The 21,226-nt window shown below is 40.3% G+C and overlaps 1 protein-coding gene across 4 annotated transcripts in view; it reads left to right on the forward strand.

Annotated features, from left to right (window-relative positions):
* The first annotated feature begins 216 nt into the window (after positions 1-216).
* LOC149462284 (ubiquitin carboxyl-terminal hydrolase 54-like) overlaps positions 217-21,226 on the forward strand; it is a 73,290-nt gene continuing 52,280 nt past the window's right edge. For 3 of the 4 annotated variants that reach the window (XM_089677080.1, XM_089677082.1, XM_089677083.1), the window contains exons 1-5: positions 217-403; positions 3,214-3,384; positions 13,892-14,035; positions 14,150-14,530; positions 17,754-17,985. In XM_089677080.1, the coding sequence (XP_089533206.1) occupies positions 343-403; positions 3,214-3,384; positions 13,892-14,035; positions 14,150-14,530; positions 17,754-17,985 (989 nt within the window). In that variant the 5' untranslated portion in view covers positions 217-342. The remainder of the gene's footprint in view (positions 404-3,213; positions 3,385-13,891; positions 14,036-14,149; positions 14,531-17,753; positions 17,986-21,226) is intronic. The other variant, XM_089677081.1, reaches the window with a different exon arrangement.

The following is a 21,226-nucleotide window of genomic DNA, read 5'->3' on the forward strand; positions in this document are numbered from 1 at the left end:
TTCTGCCCAGTGTCCTACTCCTGTAAAAAAAAAAAAAAAAAAAAAACCACTATAAAACACTATTTTTTCATGGGTAAAGATGAAGCAGCTGTGTTAGTGAACTCAGAGAAAAGGATTTTAGGGCGAGTAACAAAAAATCCTGTTTTTCTTAGCTGGCAAGCAATTTAAACTTACTCGATACTGAAACCAACCAAACTATCATTTTGGTCATGTTCTCTTCCATTTTTCTTTTAGATTGGTCCAAAATGGAAAGATGTGGTGACAAAATGTATTAAAGGTCACTACCAACCACTACTGCTACTATATGCTGATCCCAGGGGAACGCCAGTAACTGTACCAGACATGTTGTCTCAGATGGATCTGCGACAGTACAGCAGAACTTGTTATGACAGTGAGGATTCAGGTATGTATTTATTTTCTTTGCAAAGTAACGATAAGCTAGTTGGGGCCAAACAAGGGCTAATAGACCCTTCCATGTAGTAGGCTTTTAGTATACAAAGAAAACTTATTTTTGTAGTTTTTTTTTGTAGCAAACTAAAGGCTACAGTCCATTGCTTTATTTAGCCAAAGCCAGCATTCTGGAATTCCCTGCCCATGATCCTCCCCTTTTTAAGTAAAGTGCCGTTTTCAGTTTGTTACAGTGACTGTGCATGGGTCGGGAACAGGCTCCCTCAGCCAGCACTCAATACTTCTGTGATGCAGAGGAGTGTTGGAAGTCTTCAGAGCATTGCTGTTTTTGGATTCCACAAACAAGGTTTTTCTTGGTTCCTCCTATTATGTTAAGTGAAATATCAGCACAATTGTGATTTTTTTTTTTTCCAATCACAGTGCCTTGAAAATGTGTTCATACCCCTTAAAATTGTTCACATTTTGTCATGTTGCAACCAAAACCATAAATGTATTTTATTGGGATTTTATGTGATAGACCAACACAAAGTGGCACATAATTGTGAAGTGGGAGGAAAACGATAAGTGGTTTTCACATTTTTATTTACAAATATGTGAAAAGTGTGGCGTGCATTTGTATTCAGTCCCCTTTACTGTGATAGCCCTAACAAAAATCTAGTGGAACCGATTGCCTTCAGAAGTCACCTAATTAGTAAATAGAGCCCCCCTTGTGTAATTTAATCTCATTATAAATACAGCTGATCTGTGAAGCGCACAGAGGTTTGTTAGAGAATATTAGTGAACAAACGGCATCATGATGGCCAAGGAACACACCCGACAGGTCAAGGATAAAATTGTGGAGATGTTCAAAGCTTGGGATATTTTTCTCATAACCTAACCCGGCTTTAAAAAACTCAGAGCACTGTTCAAGCTATTATTCAAAAATAGAGTATGGCACAACTTCAAACCTACCAAGACACAGCCATCCACCTAAACCAGGGGTAAGCAACCTGCGGCTCTTCAGCTGTTGCAGGACTACAAGTTCCATCATGCCTCTGCAAGTCATAGCTGTAACTGTCAATTTTGCAATGTCTCATGGGAAATATAGTTCCACAACAGCTAGAGAGCCGCAGGTTGCCTATCTCTGACCTAAACAGACAGGCCGGGCAAGGAGAGCATTAATTAGAGAAGCAGCCAAGAGGGCCATGATAACTGGAGGAGCTGCAGAGGTCCACAGCTCAGGTGGGAGAATCTGTCCTCAAGACAACTATTAGTAGTTCACTCCACAGATCTGGCCTTTATAGAAAAGTGGCAAGAAAAAAAGCTATTGCTGAAAAAAAGCCAGAGGAAGTCCCATTTGCAGTTTGCGAGAAGCCACGTTGGGGACACAGCAAATGTGGAAGAAGGTGATCTGGCCAGATGAGACCAAAATTGAACTTTTTGGCCTAAAAGCAAAACTGTGTGTGACGGAAAACAAACACTGCACATCACTCTGAACACACCATCCCCACTGTGAAACATGGTGGCAGCATCATGTTGTGGGGATGCTTTTCTTCAGCAGGGACAGGGAAGCTAGTCAGAGTTCATGGGAAGATGGATGGAGCTATGGTGGGCTGTATGAATACAAATGCATGCCACACTTTTCAGATATTTGTTTTTTTAATTTTGAATTTTTTTTTATCATTTTCCTTCCACTTTCACAATTATGTTCCACTTTGTGTTGGTCTATCACATAAAAATCCCAATAAAATACATTTATTTTTTTTTGGTGTAACATGACAAAATGTGAAAAATTTCAAGGGATATGAATACTTTTTCAAGGTACTGTATGTCTCTGATTTGTTCAATTCATTGAAATTACAGATAGGATATCTTCAGCTGCTGGTGCTTTTAGATGTAGATATTATAACTATGCCATGCACATCAAGTCCTGCAACTATTACCCATGACATGAAACATATATATTTTTAATCAAATGTGTATTAACAGCACTTTGGAAGCCCCGTGCAAGACATATTAAGCATTGAAGGAAGTGCCGTAGTGAAGAGAGAGTTAAAAGGCCTGCTGTTGTAGATTAAAAAATGTTATATTGGTAACATACTTTAATTTGCTTAAAAACCGTACTGAGTGCCCTCACAAGGCAATTCCTTGATTAAAGTGTTACTAAAGCTTCCTTTTTTTCATTAAAATAGTATTACATTTACCTTCTCTGTGCACTGGTTTTGCACAGAACAACACAGATCCTCCTATTTTCGGGTTCCCTGCCAGCGCTCCTGGCTTCTTGTGATCTGTTTTAAGGCAGATCTTTGTACTGGCTGCTTCCATCTGATTATCAGTCCACGGCTGTTGCCATTGGATTGACCAAATGACCAGTGACTAATATCTTTGATAGGCTTTGATATTTGGACTACACTTATGACCTCGCTGAAGGGTAAGTATTTATTTTAGTGCCTCTGTAACCATTTTTTAAATATTATAGCAAGAATTGTAACATAACAGTAATTGTAGTTTTTGAAAATAGGCCTGCTTTAATGCAGCTACTTTTTCACTGCCTGTATATGATTTAATATGCTTATAAAGGATGTTTAATTTCGTATACTTGAAATCCTTAGAGTTTGCAAAGGTATAGCACGTTCTTCCTCATCTGAGCTCATGCCCAAGGCAGCTAATCAGATTTCTTACTTCCTATTACCTTGTTTACTCCAGTTTGTATAAATCAACTAATGTTCCTATTGGTAGCCTTTTCCTAGCCTTTTTCTGAGCTAATCCTAAGATGCAATGAAATCTTTTGTTTCTAATTGCTGTGATCTCTGTTTTGTCCATCAGGCAGGGAGCCATCTATCTCCAGTGATACAAGGACAGACTCCTCCACAGACAGCTGTCACTACAAGCATTCACATCATGAGTCTGTAGTGAGCCATTTCTCCTCTGACTCACAAGGCACTGTCATCTACAACCTTGAGAATGATGCTGCATCACAGAGTAGCAGAGATACAGGTATGTTGTCTGCATTGAGAATCTTCTGCACAACTAGACTTTCAAACCTCATGTTGATTGATGGAGAGTTTAGAAAGTATAAGATTACTGTTACAGGTACTATGGAAACGAGTGATGTATATAAAAATATGTAAAGCTGCATGTTTTTAGCAGACATATAACTTAAATAGATTTTCAAGTCCAGAGAGATAGTGGCTTCTACATTTCTTTATCTTACACAGAGCAGTAAGATAAAGAAAGTGTCTGTAAGGCCAGTGTCTGTAAGGTGGATAGTCACTGAAGTGTTGCATGTGCTCTTGGAGCATACCTGAAGGTCATGAACGGTTCCATTGAAGAATCAGGGACTTTAATCGGATCCATGCAAAAAGTTGTTAGCCAAAATGGATGGTACCCGAGCCTCAATGAATTAGGAGAAGAATCCTCAGGATTTTGCCTGTAATGCAGCTGTACGGCGCTGGACCCTGCATAATGGCACCCTGTGCAGTATAATACTGACCAAGGTGTTTTCCAGCGGGGTCCTGTATGGGTCCGAGGCTGTGGCCCCACATTATGGGGACAGAGTCCCTGAAGGTCTGTATGACAGCCCGCTGTGATGGGTGAAGGTTTGACTCCTGTCATGTTTCAGAGTCCTGCGGCGGGAATGGCAAGTTTACATTTGCATTATTTCTTTCAAAAACCTGACTGAGTGGTCATCTTCTCGGTGGCCACTGGGGGCAGTGTGCTGTTTTGGCTAGGCATGCTCTGTGTGTTCGTAAAGAAGTATTGGGCTGCAGTTTCTCCTCCAGCAACTAGAGGTCATGGAGCCACTCTCTATAGCTTACATTTGTGTAGTGGAAGCAGGAAGTAGATGGGCAGCTATTTTAACTTGTTTGTAGTCCCATGTGGCTGGCACTTTGTGAAGTTCCTGAGAGGTAGCAGAGATACTGAGCAGTCTTTGGCTGGATGATGATGTGTGAGGACATCATTTTACATGGCATTATCCTGCATAATCTTAGGGGGCTTGTACAATTGTTTCTTGATACACCCCTGTAGGGGTATCGGTGCGCCTAAAGGAGTTGAGTCTCCAGAGTAGCTTGATATTGATCAGCAGGAGCTTACATTTAGGGCTGGTTCACACCAGTTGCAGTACAGTGGGTTTTTTATTTCTCTCTACATCAAAAATGCATGCACAGTGTTTTCCATGTATTCCAATGGCCCTAGTTCACACCATTGCAGGCAGTTTCCGGTGCAGCAAAAAAAAAAAGAACATTCAGCATTTTTTCTGCACAGAACTATACTGTAACACAGCAAAACGCACTGGAACGGAGTGTGGTATGAACTCATTTGGAATGCATCCAGAGTGTGATTTTGTGGTGTGAACTAGTCTTTAACCTCTTCCCACCCGCAATGTACTGCAGCTGGGCGGCAGCTACTGGCAAAGTGACGTACGTGAACGGGACTCTGTGATCATGTGATCACATAGCGATGTAAGCAAAGCTGTTATTAATCAATGTCATTCATAACAGTTGCTTCTCTTTCTAGCAAATCAGTTCATAATTTGTTAGACATGCATTTCTTTTGAATTTTTTGTTGCTATTCTGTCTCTGTTACAATACACCTACCATTCGATTTTTAGACTGATCATTTCTTTGTGAGTGGGCAAACATTCAAATTCAGCAGGGGATCAAATACTTATTTCCTTCACTGTAGCTAGGCTACCAAAAAGTCTCATGTGGTATCCCCATACTTGGGAGAAGTAGAAGTATATGTTTTGGGGTGTTATTCCACATATACCCATGGCATGCATGAGCAATAAATCATTAAAGTGACAACTTTGTGTAAAAAAAATTGCCATATTCAAAAAACGTTTGGCAAAAAATTAAATGTTCCATGGACTCAACATGCCTCTCTGAAAAATCCTGGGGGTGTCTACTTTCCAAAGAGGGGTCATTTGGGGAGAGGAGTTTGTACTGCCCTGGCATTTTAGCACCTCAAGATATGTGATATGCAATCAGAAAGTAAAAGCCATGTAAATAAAAAAAAAATATATATATATAGTTCTTTGAAACAATACGCTTCAAGAAAGTGGGACAGGGGCAGCATTGTATTGCATTTTCCAAAAAAAGAGACCAGCACTGAGGGAACTCCAGCTTATGTTCAGCAATAACCCCACAATAGGCCTCATATGGGGTATAGTTTATTCAAAGATGATACATTAAAAACATCCAGAACTAGCAGTGTACCTCTGGCTGGGTGGAATATCTGCTCGCCTACATCCCCAAGCCAGGATGTGTGGTATTCATGATCATTGTATATGGCTGTCTCAATCAGGGGCCGTGGTGCTCCGAACTGACGTCAAAAAGAACCAGGAGGAAGGTGTATAGTAAGCATTTGAGTAAATAAATGATAAACGCTAGTTTAACAACACATTTTAGATAAAATAAAAAATAGGCCCTCTAAAAAGCAAAATATCAAAATGAAGAATACAAAGAGAAAGACTAACAATAATAATAACAAAAATAAAGGACTAAATAAAAAGGCCCTTCCACACTCAACTCAATACTGATGCTAAGGAATGTAATATTATTAGGAGGTCAACATGGTGAACCCATCTCTTCATCTATTATAAATGTGTCAGGTAGGGAGGAAGAGACAATCAATTACTAGTTCATGCTCCCCCAGATGTAGATCGGGCTGATCTCAAAAGTATATCTACCCCTACTGTATGTCCTATTGCCATTTCCAACAGTCTAGATGTATCACTTGACACCTCTGAGAACGTGCACGTTGTAGTGGATTCCATACCGACACACAATCGCTACAGTTCCTTATCTCTGGAGCTTGAGTGTTACATCCAAGAAGGAGCTCGTCCCAAATCTACAGCTCCCTCATCTCCTTTTTTTTAGAAGTTCCTCCAAAGGGAGCTCAGAAAGAAAAAAGAAAGTAGACAAGGTAGACGTGGTGGTCAGGGATGTAAGATCAAGAAAGAAAGAGAATAGATTGAATAACAAAGGAAGTACCATAAAGATCTATAATTTATTCTCCCACACTTGCTGAAGCGGAGCTCTCATTATTAAGAAAAGTATTACCTTTTGCTCCTTCTGTGGGACCCAACAAATTTGGATTGTTCAAGGACTTGAACAAATTTGTGCATTCTTTGACAATCAAAATACACTCTGCTACTGATTCTCATAATACAGTCTTTGTAAACAGCCCAACTGGTGACTCATTATCTCAGTGGAGCGACCACAAATTAACATATTGGAAGAATTGTGGACTGCGTGTAACACTGATAGTTAAGATTTCAGTATTTCTTTAGATCCTGAAGTAATACACGCGGTTCTAAGATCAAAGTCTACTTTCTATCCGGCACAATCCAAGGGTCCCTTTATTGAAACCTTTTACCAGGTTGTATATAGGGATTTCTTAACCTTGCACGCAACTTCAGATAAATTAACAGTAAATAACCTCTCATTACAGGAATATAAGGCTCTTAACGATCTAGAGACTAATAGGAATATTGCTATAAAACAAGCAGATAAGGGTGACAGCCTAGTATTCCAAAATAGGGAGGATTATTTGAAAGAATCAATACGTCTCAAATTGAAGGTAGATCTGCTTTTAACTTTTCAGTTAGTCTTGAAAACATTGGTTGAATAAGCATGGAGAGGGGGCGTGTTGGACAAGAGGGAGAAACCATTTTTGCTCCCCTCGTTGTGCAGCACCCCTTATTTTTGCCATCTCCCTAAAGTCCACAAATCATTAGATTATCCCCCAGGAAGACCCACAGTAGCAAGCACCAACAGCTTTGTCAATGGTCTATCCAAATTGACTTTTTTCTCCATACATTAGAGACTCGGGTCATGTTATTGAAGTCCTGAAATACTATAATGGAGAGGGTACAATTGGACCGCTTTAGATGTATCGCTATACACATCCATCCCTCATAAGATTGGTTTAACAGCATTACAGCACTATTTGTCTGTTCATTCCAATATAAATTCGAGACAAGTCCAGTTTTTACTTGACAGTACAGAGTTTGAAACACAATTATTTCATTTTTTTGGATCAATTCTATTTGCAGACCAAGGGGACAGCAATGTGCACTAATTTTGCCGCAGGATTTGCGAATCTAGCAATGGGTTTGTGGGAGGAACAATATATTTGGGCTAACAATCCCTTCTCTAGACATATCGTCTTTTATGGGCGATATATTGATGATATTCTCCTTATCTGGTTTGGGGGTCCTGAGATTTTTGCAGCCTTTCTTGCTCGTTGCAATTCTAATACTTTAGGTTTTAATTTTACTCGTGTTTGATCCAAATTCTATTTTTTTTTTGGACCTTATATTATCTCACGACGATAAAGCCATATGCACTAGTAATCATACCAAACCAACTGGGGGTAATTCTTATCTTCATTACTCCAGTTGTCACCATCCAGCCTGGAGAAATAATATCCCCAGTGGACTATTCAACAGACTCAGGAGAAATTGTTCCAAATTTGAAGTGTACAAAGAACAAGGGGAAATTTTGTTATCCAAATTTATTGAAAAAGGGTACCCTCCATACCTGATAAAGGAGGCTATTGATAAACCTCAAAATCTTCAAGTTAACAAACTTTCCACTAACAATCAGGATTGTAATATAGTGAGCTTTATTACAGAATACAACAATGCATAGCGCAAGATCTCTAAGATCGTTCGCAAACACTGGAACATCCTCCAGCAAGAGCAGAAATTGGCTCCTGCTCTACCTCCATCCCCCCAGGTTACTTTTAGAAGAGCGCGTACACTAAAAAATATTTTGACCCCCAGTAAACAAGACTGAAGGAGAGGGGCATGAATGTCAGGTCCTATTTTGATCACAGGATTGGTAATTTTCAATGCAAGAAAAGAGGCTGTTTGACTTGTCAATTCATCACACATGGTTGTTCAGAAATAAAAGATAACAAGGGTAACCCATTTGTGATAAAACAATTTTTAACTTGTGTAACAGATTTTGTAGTTTATGTACTCTCTTGGTAATGTAATTTATTGCATGGAGGCCGTACTATATGCCCCCTACGGAATCGTATTGGTGAACACTGTAGGCTTATAAAAAATGGATGTGATAAGCACAGTGTTCCCGGGCATTTTCTTCAAGCCCATGGAAAAAAATTTGCGGGTCTTGAAGTCATGGCAATTGAGCACATTGAGAAGAGTTCACCAACAGACAAGAAAAGGTTTTCCTTATGTAAGAGAGAGACGTTTTAGAAATTCAAATTGGGATCAATGTCTCCAAATGGGCTCTATGAAGATCCTGAGATCCATAGCATTGTTTAAATTTTGCATTTTATATAAGTCCGCTTTGGTCTACAGTCACGTGTGTGTGTCTGTATGTATGTATGTGTGATATAGAATATATGTATGTGTGTGTGTGTGTGTATATATATATATATGTATGTATGTATATATATATATATATATATATATATATATATATATATATATATAAATTGTTTATGCACGCAGTCATTGGCACAGATTATCTATTAATTATCTATGTGTGTTAGCTCTGGATGTTTTTAATGTATCATCTTTGAATAAACTATACACTGCATGAGGCATATTGTGGGGTTATTGAACATGAGTCGGAGTTCCCTCAGTGCTGGCCTCTTTTTTTGGAAATTGTTTAGCACTCTACCCAGTGTGTTACTAGCAGCAGAGGGCAAGTGGCTTCCACACATCCAGGTTTTCAGCACTTTGGATCTTCTGCTTACATTTTTGCATGCATACCTGCATAGTTTTTTTTTTTTAACATATATTGCATAAACAGCATTTCTACATGCATACTTAATGCATAAATTACATTTGTATTCATGCATAGGCTGCATTTGTGCATGAATGCTTATACCATAGGCTGCATTTGTACATGCATGCTTAATGCGTAGGCTGCATTTCTACTTGCATAATGCATAAACGGCATTTGTACATGTGAAAAGGCTCACACTCCTGTGCTGCTACACCCTAAATAAAAATAAACAAAGGAAGATTGCTGCACCAAGTCACGAAGTGTACTCTCACTTAAAATTTATATAAACCAAGAATGTGTAGTGCGCTCCTCATCCAGACATAAAAAATGAAATACAATAATCCTCCAGTAATCCCATGCAAGATAAATCCACACTACAATATAAATCCAACTCTCAAATTACACAATGTTAAACGCACTAATTGGACAATCACTCTCCAAAAGACATGCTTGTGCTTAAGATACTCTCCCTGCTCACCTTTAAGTTTGACCTACAAATTATAATAGGTCAAATGTGTTTTTACAGAAGTGAATCCTTCCACGTGGCGATTAATCCAGAATTTCTTCACTAAATCATGACTCCAAAAACGTGTATATAAAAAACAAAGATATATATATATATATATATATATATATATATCGTAGTGCAACACCGTTTAAATTTAAGCTAATGGTTGAGTGCATTAAGTTATGCATTTGTGCATGCATACTTAATGCATGAGCTGCATTTTGTACATGTATACTTAAAGCATAGGCTGCATTCTGTACATGCATACTTGATGCTTAAATTGCATACATTCATACCTAAATGCATAAACTACATAACGTGCATATGCAAAAATTGCTTACATACATGCATACCTAAATGCATAAACTACATACCTGCATACTTAATATGATCTGGCGGTGTTTGCATTTCACAATATAGACCAAGGGATGTCAGATCTATCTTGGTTTGCAGCTATTCTTGCTGGTGGAGCTGCAATGGACTGTGGCCGCATATCATCATAAATGTGCCTGATCTCGTCTAAACTTGGATGCTAAGCAGAGTCATCCCTGGTTAGTACTTGTAGGGGGAGGCTACCTGGAAATACCAGGTGTTGTGAGCTTTTCCCCTCCAGAATCTGAGACTGCTGTGTTATGGGAAATATCTCAGGCAGAGGATGCTAGGGCAGTCTCTGAGGTAATGCGAGACACTCAACAGGTTCGCAGGACCAAAACGAAACTGGGATGTGAGGTCTATCTTAAATCTCAAGGCACTAGAAAGAAATCTAGACTTTCTTCTGTTTGAAATTGGGATCAGTCCATCACTGGTGGCTTCTCTGCAAGAGTTAGATTTCGGGTGTCCATTTTTTGTTTTGGAGCTCTGCCCTTTGGGCTGTCCGCAGCCCCCAGAGTGTTCACAAAGCTCCTAGCCCTGGTGCTGGGCTTGTTGAGGACAAAGGGGAGTCTCAATCTCAGAATACCTTAAAGTGGAGTTCCAGCCGTTTTTGTGTTTGTTAAAAGTCAACAGCTACAAAAACTGTAATAAACACACACTTACTTGTCCTGGGGTCCAGCAATGTACTCACCTGTGTAGTCCCTTCTCTCCTTCTGCCCTACACATTGCCGGCATCTCTACTGTGTGCACCAGGCTGTGACAGCTTGCAGTTTCACAGCCTGGTGCCCACTACTGCGCATGCGCGAGTCGCGCCACGCCTCCTGATTGGTCCGGCAGTCTCCTGCGACCTGTTCCAAGGACACTGCGGGGTCCAGGTACCCGCTCCCCCTGCAAAGGTGCCATATATGGCAGTGGAGGGGGGAGGAGGCAAATGAGCAGAGCTTCCACTTTTGAGTGGAACTCCTTTTCTAATGTTCCTTGCTCAGGGAGCAGTTGGTTCCAAGTTTAAAGTGAAATATAAGAAGTAAAGGGGTGTCCTTCAATACGTATTTGCATTAGGAAATGGTATCTATGTTGAAGCGATTACCTGCGTGCGGTTCCACTTCAAGTCTTGATAAAGGAACTTTCTATCATGAAGATCCCAGCAGTGTATGCTGTAGGGCTTTGTCCCTGGAGTATTGCAGAGTCCGAATTTATGGTTCGGAATCTGGAGGAGTAATTTTCCTTCCAGTGTGACATGGAAAATAGTAACCACTGGTGCCAGTATTTCTGATTGGGGGGTTGGTTTAATTGTTGCTACAGTTCAGGGAACTTTTTCTCCACAGGAGGGAATGCTGTCCATCAAAATCTTGGAATTTTGGGTAGTGCACCTTGCTCTGGATTATTGGACGAACAAGTTGCACAGGTTTGTGGTCAGGCTTTGGTCCGACATTGTCACGGCAGTGGTATATGTTAACCACCAGGGCGGCACCAGGAGTTGTGCAGTTTAGGCAATGGTGAACCACATTCTGTCTGGCATGTGTTGGCAGTTCATACTCCAGGTATAGAGAACTGTTAGGGTTCCCCCCCCCCCCCCCCAGTGGTCCCTGCATCCCAAGATGTTCTTGGCAAGTTGCCAATGTTGGAGCAATCTGTCTTTCCCCTATTCCACTATTGCCGTGTCTTTGCGCAGGATCCTGGAGGACATAACGCTGATAATAGTGTATCTGGCAGGGGGCGCTCCTTTTTGACATTTTCAGTCCGCCCAGACCTATTATCTTGGCTCCAATAATGTACCCTGCATTATGATTGCTAGGATTAAAGGCCTGGCTATATTGAGCCTAGGTCTGGTAAGATCGGGGGTTTGGGGGTCCTGTTTTCCCCACTCTGTTGAGCACCAGGAAGTTGGCTTCAAAGAGCTTTACATTACAGGACCTGGAAATCTGTTTTATCTAGAGTGAAGCCAGGTAGTGGCATCCACGGAAATGTGTGATTGAAAGGGTTATTTCCTTTTTTCCTACCAGGAGGGGAAATGGAATTGACCTTAAATGCCATTTAGGGTAAAATTATGTCTATTAATTTTTTCCCAGAGACCGTTGTTTCTCGCTCCTTGATTAATACGTGCAGTATGTAACACAAGATGGTTCCATCTGTCATGCCACCCTGGTGTCCTGGGGACTTGAACTGGATCTTGGCAGAGGCCACCTTTTGAACTAATTAAAGAGATTTCATCTTTTGACTTGGAAGGTTGTTTCTTTGATTACTGTGACTTCGACAGGAAGAGTGTAAGAGCTGGCGATGCTTTCATATAAGGAGCTGTTCTAGGTCTTGCAAAATGATGAGGTGATGTCCTCATACATCTTCCTGCCTAGAGTGTTTTTTGGTAAATCGGGACAGTGTGTTGCCTTTCTTTTTATTCCTAGTCCACACTTGGCAGGGAAAAGTGATTCATACTCTGGATGGAGCTTCGGGTGTTCAGGACTTACCTGAGTTTGGTGGCACAGATCCGGAATCCTGGTTTGTGCTGCCAGTAGGACCCAGAAGGGCAGGTAGTATCCAGGTCAAATATTTATCATTGGATCCGCCAGTTAATCATTCAAGCCTATGTTTTAAAGAATAAGGTCCCATCCTTTTGGGTGAGAGCACACTCTACCAGGAGAGTGGGGACATCTTGGGATATTCGCCATCAGGCACTCAGGTTGCAAGGCCACTGTATGGTTTTCGGTTCATACCTTCACAAAGTTTTACCAGATGGATGTCAGAACTGTGGAGGATTCTCCATTTGGCCTCAGCGTATTGTGAACAGCTGAGTAAAGTCCGTTTGGGATTGATGGCAGTGGTTATTGTGATGTCACCCACCCTTCAAGGTTCTGTTGCTTTGGGACGTCCCACATAGTCATTATAGCTTGCTCTGTGTCCCGTAATGTACGATAAAGGAAATTTGATTTTTTTTCTACATACTTGCCTGTAAAATCCATTTCTTGGAGTACATCACGGGACACAGAGGTCCCTCCCCTCCTTCTGGAATTTCATTGCTTGCTACAAAATGGAAGTACTTCCTGTGTAGGTAGGGTTATGTAGTGGAGGACTTCCTCTCTGTTTGGTTGGCCAGTGTACATTCACCTATAGGTGACATATAACCCACATAGTCATTATTATAGCCTGCTATGTGTCCTGTGATGTACTGCAAGAGATGGATTTTACAATTTTTCCCATCTCTTGAACAACAAAGGCATCTTGTTTAGAATCCCCAGCAATTGGCTATTTTATCAGAGCAGATTCCAGACTGTTGCTGCTTGGCTATTTGCGTTTCTTTTGATGGGTTTTCAGAGACTGTGCTGGGTCTGCATAAGTATTACAGCCTACCAGCAAAGGTCTTGAGGGGCCATTCATCTAATTGGGGCTGAGCAGTATAAATATTTTTTTTTACTTTGTCTCTGAAGTTGAACACCATCTTCTTGACTGCCATTTAAGGTGATCTACTGCTATGCAAAGCAATGGTTTAAGTTTAACAATAGCCCCACCAGCAGCATATTCACACTTTTTTTTGTGGGGGGGGGGTGTCTAACTAGTTTGCATGTTTTTCTGTGACATTATCAAATAGACATTTAACTGAGGTAGATTTCTTGCCATCTGTTGTAGTGAACTCTAGCATATCAGCACAACATCTTATAAACTGAGACTTGAAGTTAATGAGAAATTATGGTGTTCTATGCAACAGTTTAAATTGAAAGAAATTGCTATCAAGTAGCTTTACAAAATAAACCAGTCTCATGGATGCAAAATATGCTGGGCCATGAAGGAGCTTTTTTCCTGATTTGCGCCTTTGATTACATTATGTAATGTTCTTTTTTAATGTATTATTTCTTGTGATCAGGGCATCTAACAGACAGCGAGTGTAGTCAGCGACACTTTTCAAGGAAAGGGCCTTTGACTGACCGAAAGCGAAGTTCCAGCCGACCTCGGAGAAAAGGAGATGAATCCCAATCATCAGGTTATCATAGTGAAGGTCTGCTTTGCGGTATTAACAGGCTTCTTACTTTTTACCATTTCGTTCTGTTCATTCATTGTGGTTTTGTTTTTGTTTTTTTGTGACATACTGCTTTCTGATTTGTCATGCTTTTTGCTATATTAGGTGAAACACTGAAGGAGAAGCAGGCTCCAAGAGCTGGGCTGAAACTTTCCAGCAGTTCAAGTAGACTGAGAGACTTTAAAGCAACAGTTAGCAATATGATTCACAACAGACCATCACAGGCATCGCAGACAACGCAAAGCTTGCATCATGTTGGAAGTGTTGTAGATCAAACAGAGATTAAGCCACTCTCCAGTTTAGCTGTACAACCCAGAGACTGGGAGCTGGAGAACAACAGCAATGAGGCAAAGTCTGGTTTATCCAGTAGGTATCGACCTACCTGGCGTCCCACACGGGAGCCCTTGAATGTGGACAGTATATTCAGGTCAGAAAAGAGGATCAACTCTACATATAGTCCACTGAGTCCCTTTTCAGAAGACTCTGGTAAGCGTTGTTTTGTTTTGCACATTTAAAAATTTGAGACTTTACTCACTAATGAGCTATATCTATACACTGTCTTATTGATGCACTATAAAGAAAAAATGCAACCAAACCCCAATACACTATACAGGTAAATTGAAACCATTACCCAAAGCCAGTTATTTACTTCTGAGTGGTGATTAGGGTTTTTCTATATAAAGTTTCCTCCAGAGACCTTCAACAGTCTTTGGCTACTATGGCTGCCTTGCTGCTGTCAGTAACACCGTTATATAGAATATTATGTATGTGTGTGTATATATATATATATATATAGATAGATAGATATAGATAGATAGATAGATAGATAGATAGATAGATAGATATATATATATATATATATATATATATATATATATATATATATATATATATATATATATATATATATATATATATATATATATATAGTGAAGGAAATAAGTATTTGATCCCCTGCTGATTTTGAATGTTTGCCCACTCACAAAGAAATGATCAGTCTAAAAAACGTATGGTGGGTGTATTGTAACTCAGAGACAGAATGGCAACAAAAAAATTCAACAGAAATGCATGTCTAACAAATTATGCACTGATTTGCATGTTCATGAGGGAAAAAGGTATTTGATCCCCTATCATTCAGCAGGATTTCTAGCTACCAGGTGTCTTTCATACAGGTAACAAGCTGAGATTAGAAGAAGTCTCTTAAAGGGAGTGATGATAATCTCATTTTGTTACCTGTATAAAAGACACTTGTCTACAGGAGCAATCAAACAATCAGATTCCAAACTCTCCACCATGGCAAAGACCAAAGAGCTGTCCAAGGATGTCAGGGACAAGATTGTAGACCTACACAAGGCTGGACTGGGCTACAAAACTATTGCCAAGCAGCTTGGTGAGAAGGTGACAACAGTTGGTGCAATCATTCGCAAATGGAAGTAACACAAAACAACTGTCAGTCTCCCTAGGTCTGGTTCACCATGCAAGATCTCACCTCGTAGAGTGTCAATGATCATGGCAACAGTGAGGAATCATGCCAGAACTACACGTGAGGATCTTGTCAATGATCTCCTGGCAGCTGGGACCACAGTCACCAAGCAAACAATTGGTAACACACTACGCTGACAAGGATTGAAATCTTGCAGTGCCCACAAGGTCCCCCTGCTCAAGAAAGCACACGTCCAGGTCCATCTAAAGTTTGCCACTGAAAATCTGAATGATGCACTGGAGGACTAGTTGAAAGTGTTGTGGTCAGATGAGACCAAAATCGAGCTCTTTGGCATCAACTCAACTCGCCATGTTTGGAGGAGGAGGAATGCTGCCTATGACCCCAAGAACACCATCCCAACTGTCAAATATGGTGGTGGAAACATTCTGCTTTGGGGGTGTTTTTCTGCTAAGGGGACAGGACAACTGCACTGCATCAAAGGGATGATGGGACAATGTACCATCAAATCTTGGGCGAGAACCTTTTTCCCTCAGCCAGGGCATTGAAAATGGGACATGGATGGGTGTTCCAGCATGACAATGACCCAAAACACATGGCCAAGGCAACAAAGGAGTGGCTCAAGAAGAAGCACATTAAGGTCCTGGAGTGACCTAGCCAGTCTCCAGACCTTAATCCGATTGAAAATCTGTGGAGGGAGCTGAAAGTTTGAGTTGCCAAACGTCAGCCACTAAACCTTAATGACTTGGAGAGAATCTGCCAAGAGGAGTGGCCAAAATCCCTCCTGAGATGTGTGCAAACCTGGTGGCCAACTACAGGAAACGTCTGACCTCTGTGATTGCCAACAAGGGATTTGCCACCAAGTACTAAGTCATGTTTTGTGAAGGGGATCAAATACTAATTTCCCTCATGAACATGCAAGTCAGTGCATAATTTGTTAGACATGCCTTTCTTTAGAATTTTTTGTTGCTATTCTGTCTCTGTGTTATAATACACCTACCATTTGATTTTTATACTCATCATTTCTTTCTGAGTGAGCAAACATTCAAAATCAGCAGGGGATCAAAGACTTATTTTGTGTCTGTGTGTGTGACCAAAACATATTCAGGCTATAGTTCTATAATGGATTTGGGCTGAAAGTGCACACTCTCAGGTTTAATTTGAGGGTATGTACATCCAAACTGGAGGAAGGCTTTAGGAATTACAGCTCTTAAGAGTAGCCGTCCCCCCTTTTTCATGGTCCAAAAAGTAATTGGACAGTTGAATATAATCATAAATAAAATGTTTGTTTTTAATATTTTGTTGAGAATCCTTTACTGGCAATGACTGCCTGAAGTCTGGAACCCATGGACATTATCAAAGACTGGGTTTCCTCCTTTCTGATGCTTTTCCAGCCTCTAACTGCAGCTGTCTTCAGTTGTTCTTTGTCCATATCCATTATATAACTATAACTTGAATATGTTTTGTTAAACACCTGAATAAAACTAAAATTGGACCCAAATATATATATATATATATATATATATATATATATATATATATATATATATATGAGAGAGCGAGCGATATTAGGGATGCCCTGAAATTTTGGTGGCCAAAACGGGAAAAAAAGCACCGATACAGGTGCTGATAAAACCTCGCCGCCACCACCGGCCGCTTCTTGGTAGTTCTTAGCCTTAACTGAGAAACCATCGAACGATCCTGGTGCTGGGCGCGTAGAGATTAGTGAAGGAAAGATGGCCTCCACTCGTCTCTAAAACCCACAGATAACCTCAGGAGAAAAACTGGCTGGCTGCTCTGGAAAAAGACAGTGTGGTTGTTTCAAGGAGCACAATACAACTTTTGATCAGGGCCATTTCGGTGATTTCTGTTATTTTGATTTAAAAAGGAGCCAAACCAGTATGATAATAAATGGCTTCATATGACCACTATTCTTAAATAAGACCGTTTTTGGACATGATCAGTCATATTTTCAATGCCAAAATTTCACAATTTCTGCCAGGGTATGCAAACGTTTGAGCACAGCTGTATACTACCTGATATGTCTAATCCTTTATTGATCTAAATGTTTAATCTTTATACTGTAATGCAGTCACCTGTTATATAGTGTTGCCACGATTTCCCAGATCTGGTCTATTTGTTTATCATGCCATACACAAAATTTACTGGGAAATTAAATGTGGACCACATTTTTGTGGGTGGACCACATTTTTGTAGACTTTCGTGTTTTAATTTTGCTTTTTACTATCTCACTCTTCATGCAAATAGGTAAGGAATTTTCAGTCAGCGAACGAGAGAACGGCAACTCTGACTCAAAGGAGAAGCATCCATGTGTGAAATACAGGAACTGGGGCATGGGACGTGGTGCTCCTCACCTTGGTGATCACCAGCAGCCCCGTCTCATCCAGAGGATGGAGTCTGGCTATGAAAGCAGTGAACGAAACAGCAATAGTCCCGTCAGCATGGACTTGCCTTTATCTGAAAACTGTAGTGCTTTTCGGTAAGAGCTCTGGAGATAAACTTATTTAAAGGATAAGTTCACAGTTTGACAAAAGAGAATGTACATTTTTTTCACCTGCAAAAAAAATGTGCATTTATTATTCTTGTTGCATGAGCCTGTAAAGCATTGCACCAGTGATTAGTGGACCGCTAGTGCCGTGCAGGTCTCCTGCAGACCTGTCAGTATATCTGCTTGCCCGTACATCCCATATGGGCAAGCAGATACACGGACATGAAGAATCAATGAATAAAAGATGTTGGGACTTCATTCACAGAACTCTGTGAATGATTGAAGCAGCCATGTGGGTGGAGCCCCGCATGGCCGCACTGCTTTTAAAAAGTGACAGCTACTGCTTTCACAGAGAGGGGCAGCATTGGGAAAGTGTTACATGTTCCACCCATTTTTAGGGTGGAACATGTAACATGTTCCCAAAGGTGAACTTGTCCTTTAAGAACTGCACTAAGCATTGCCTGTATTTAAAATGATCAAATCACATACCTACAAATGCTAGTTCGCTTCAGTGAGCTACTGCTTATAAGAATGCTTTTGTTACTCTTAAAAGAGCTCTGGATTGGCATAACACATGGAGCCACCAGGATGATAATCCCGGAAACTTTTAAGCTGTATACAGGATGTCTTTAATGCAGTTTTAAGTGCATCTTTGCTTTCTTTTGTTTTATCTAATATATAACTGGGTGCATTATTTTCAAAGTTATGTAGTTGGCAAGTTTGAATAAACACACCAGGTCAATGTGTGTGTATGTATATATGTGTATATATGTGTGTGTGTGTGTGTGTGTGTGTGTGTGTGTGTGTATATATATATATATTATGTGTATTTATATATATATATTAAACATTTAAGAGATCCCTGTATATTGCATTCATTAAGCTGCTATCTAAAAGGTTTTTTTTTTTTTAAATTCTCAACACTCCCTGCTGACATTTTCAGAAAAGGCAATGCATTCTCTGAATGGCGCTTATGCTGAGTGACCAACCTCCTGCGTTTAAAATGCATCAGGCCAGCCGCTCAGCATGGGAACTGGAAGCAAGTGGAGATTACTGGAATAACAGTGTCTACTAAAGTGATTTCCAGCTTCCAGGGGCATCAGCCAAGTATGGTATAAACAATGGTCCAAGGTGGAAGAATGTAGCTATTTAAAAATATGCCATACCCGAAATTCATCTTTAAGGTATGCATAAACACAAATGTAATCTATGCTCTACCATGTTAATGTAAGTTGAAATAATTTTCAATATTTTTAATCAGCAGTTTTTATTGAAATGATGCCTGGTGATATGGCATGAAGGTCCTCATGCAAGCATTTCCTGTTTCTAGGATGACAGTGATTTGTCCCTGTCTCTCAATTGTACTTCTTGCTTGCTCACCCTGTCACATGGGCTTCCCTCTGAGACTACAATTGGCCTTGTCCACTGTTGTCACTATCTGGAAACTAACCTTGAGAAATACCATGCAGATATCACTGCGGTACATGTATAAAGACAGGAAATACCTGCAAGAGATCACTAACACCAAGATGTGACAAAGAATAAAAAAGGTCAAAACAAATATAGTGTTAAATACATGGCAGTTGTTGTATGATAAAAAGGGGTTGATTCGGTAAAGCATTTGGAACACTTTGTTTAAGTCATGGTTGTATACAATGCCCTGTGCCAAATGTATGATATTTTGGCCCTATGGCTGTCACAAATTTATAAAGAACACTGTATTGATAAGGAAAGTGGATGTAAATAGACCTCTTCTTCTTGGAGTAAGTTGCGGGAACAGTTCTGCAACAGATTCATATACACATTACCCTCAGTTACATCAATCAGTCGCAAGTTGTGCCCTTTGTTACCTGGAGAGGGGACATATTTCTGCTAAGTGTACGTTACACTGTGAATTCCAGGAACAGCGTTTTTAGCAACAGAAGTATCATCGAAAGTTGTGGTCCACTAAGAGTTGTGAATTGGCTGAAGCTGGCGCATTTCATGCTCAATATATACAGATTCTAAGCCTTTTTGAAACTCTTATTATCCAGTTATTTTAACATCATGTAATCGCACCCTAGCTTTAGAAGAAGTTATGGTAGAGCGATATGTTTCTGTATTAGGGACCTGTACAATTAAGGCCTCATTCACACTGGTACTCCTGCATTCAGAATTTCTAAATGAAGGAAAGTCATCTGGGAGATATAAACTTCTATCTCTCCCAGATGACTATTTCCAGCATTTTAGATATTCTTGCTTTAGAGCAGGTTTAGCCTTGTTTAGGCGCATTTACACATTTAGTTGCGTTTTGAGTGTCTAATCTGGTCCTGAACTCACAGAATTTTTTTTCTCCCTAAAAGCATCTAAACTGCTTGCACCTAAACGCTCGTACATGCACAGTGTGAATGGCACAAGGGAAAAGCATTTATTTCTGTGCGTTTTAGAAATTCCTCTTAATGCATATAAATGCAGGTTTGACCATGCCAGTGTAAATGAGGCCTCATTGAGCCATGGCTGTGCAAACTGCAGATCCAGTTGAGCAATATGAGCAGATCTGTTAGTTACACTTGGGTATCCAGGAGAATGATCTGACAAGATGACACTGTTCGGGATTGAATGTTGAATGGTTGCACAATTTTTTTAAATTAAAAAAAACTTTTTTTTGTGTGTGTGTTTAACTGTTGCTACTGCATTTACAAGGACACCCTGGATTTTAGAGGTTGTTTTGGGAACATTTCTTTAGGAGGCCAGGGCAATGTCATTGATGATATATCCTTGGGCAGTGTCAGTAGGTGGGAGGCAATCGACAAAGCAGTCAGGTGTCGGTGGGCAACATTTTTATTTTTCCCCCATTCTGGTTGGTGGTTGTCGTTCATCGTACAATGGATGTACATCAGGGGGCATTTATTCATTTTTAACTAAAGGACATGTCAAAAACTTATTTTATTACTGAGTGTTTCGGGGTGAATGAGTAGGGTTGCTGTGTATTCCATATTCATTCACATAGAGGGGGGGGGGTTGGGGGGCAGAATTGGGTGCACCCTTGTTAAGGAGGGCTTCCCGATTCGGACAAGTCACCTCCCTGCAGCCCTACAACCACCAGGCCATGGTTGTGGGGAAGAGGCCTGGTATGGTACCTCACACCATCTTTCCTCCCAAAATTCACAGTATACCAGACCCGTTATTTGTTTTTGTTGTTTGTTTTTTTAACCTAATGTTGGTGCTTTTGTTGATTCTTGATTAGCAGCTA

Source organism: Staurois parvus, unplaced genomic scaffold, assembly GCF_062004578.1.
Source record: "Staurois parvus isolate SC_StPar_1 unplaced genomic scaffold, SC_StPar_1.0 ptg000177l, whole genome shotgun sequence".
NCBI lineage: Eukaryota > Metazoa > Chordata > Amphibia > Anura > Ranidae > Staurois > Staurois parvus.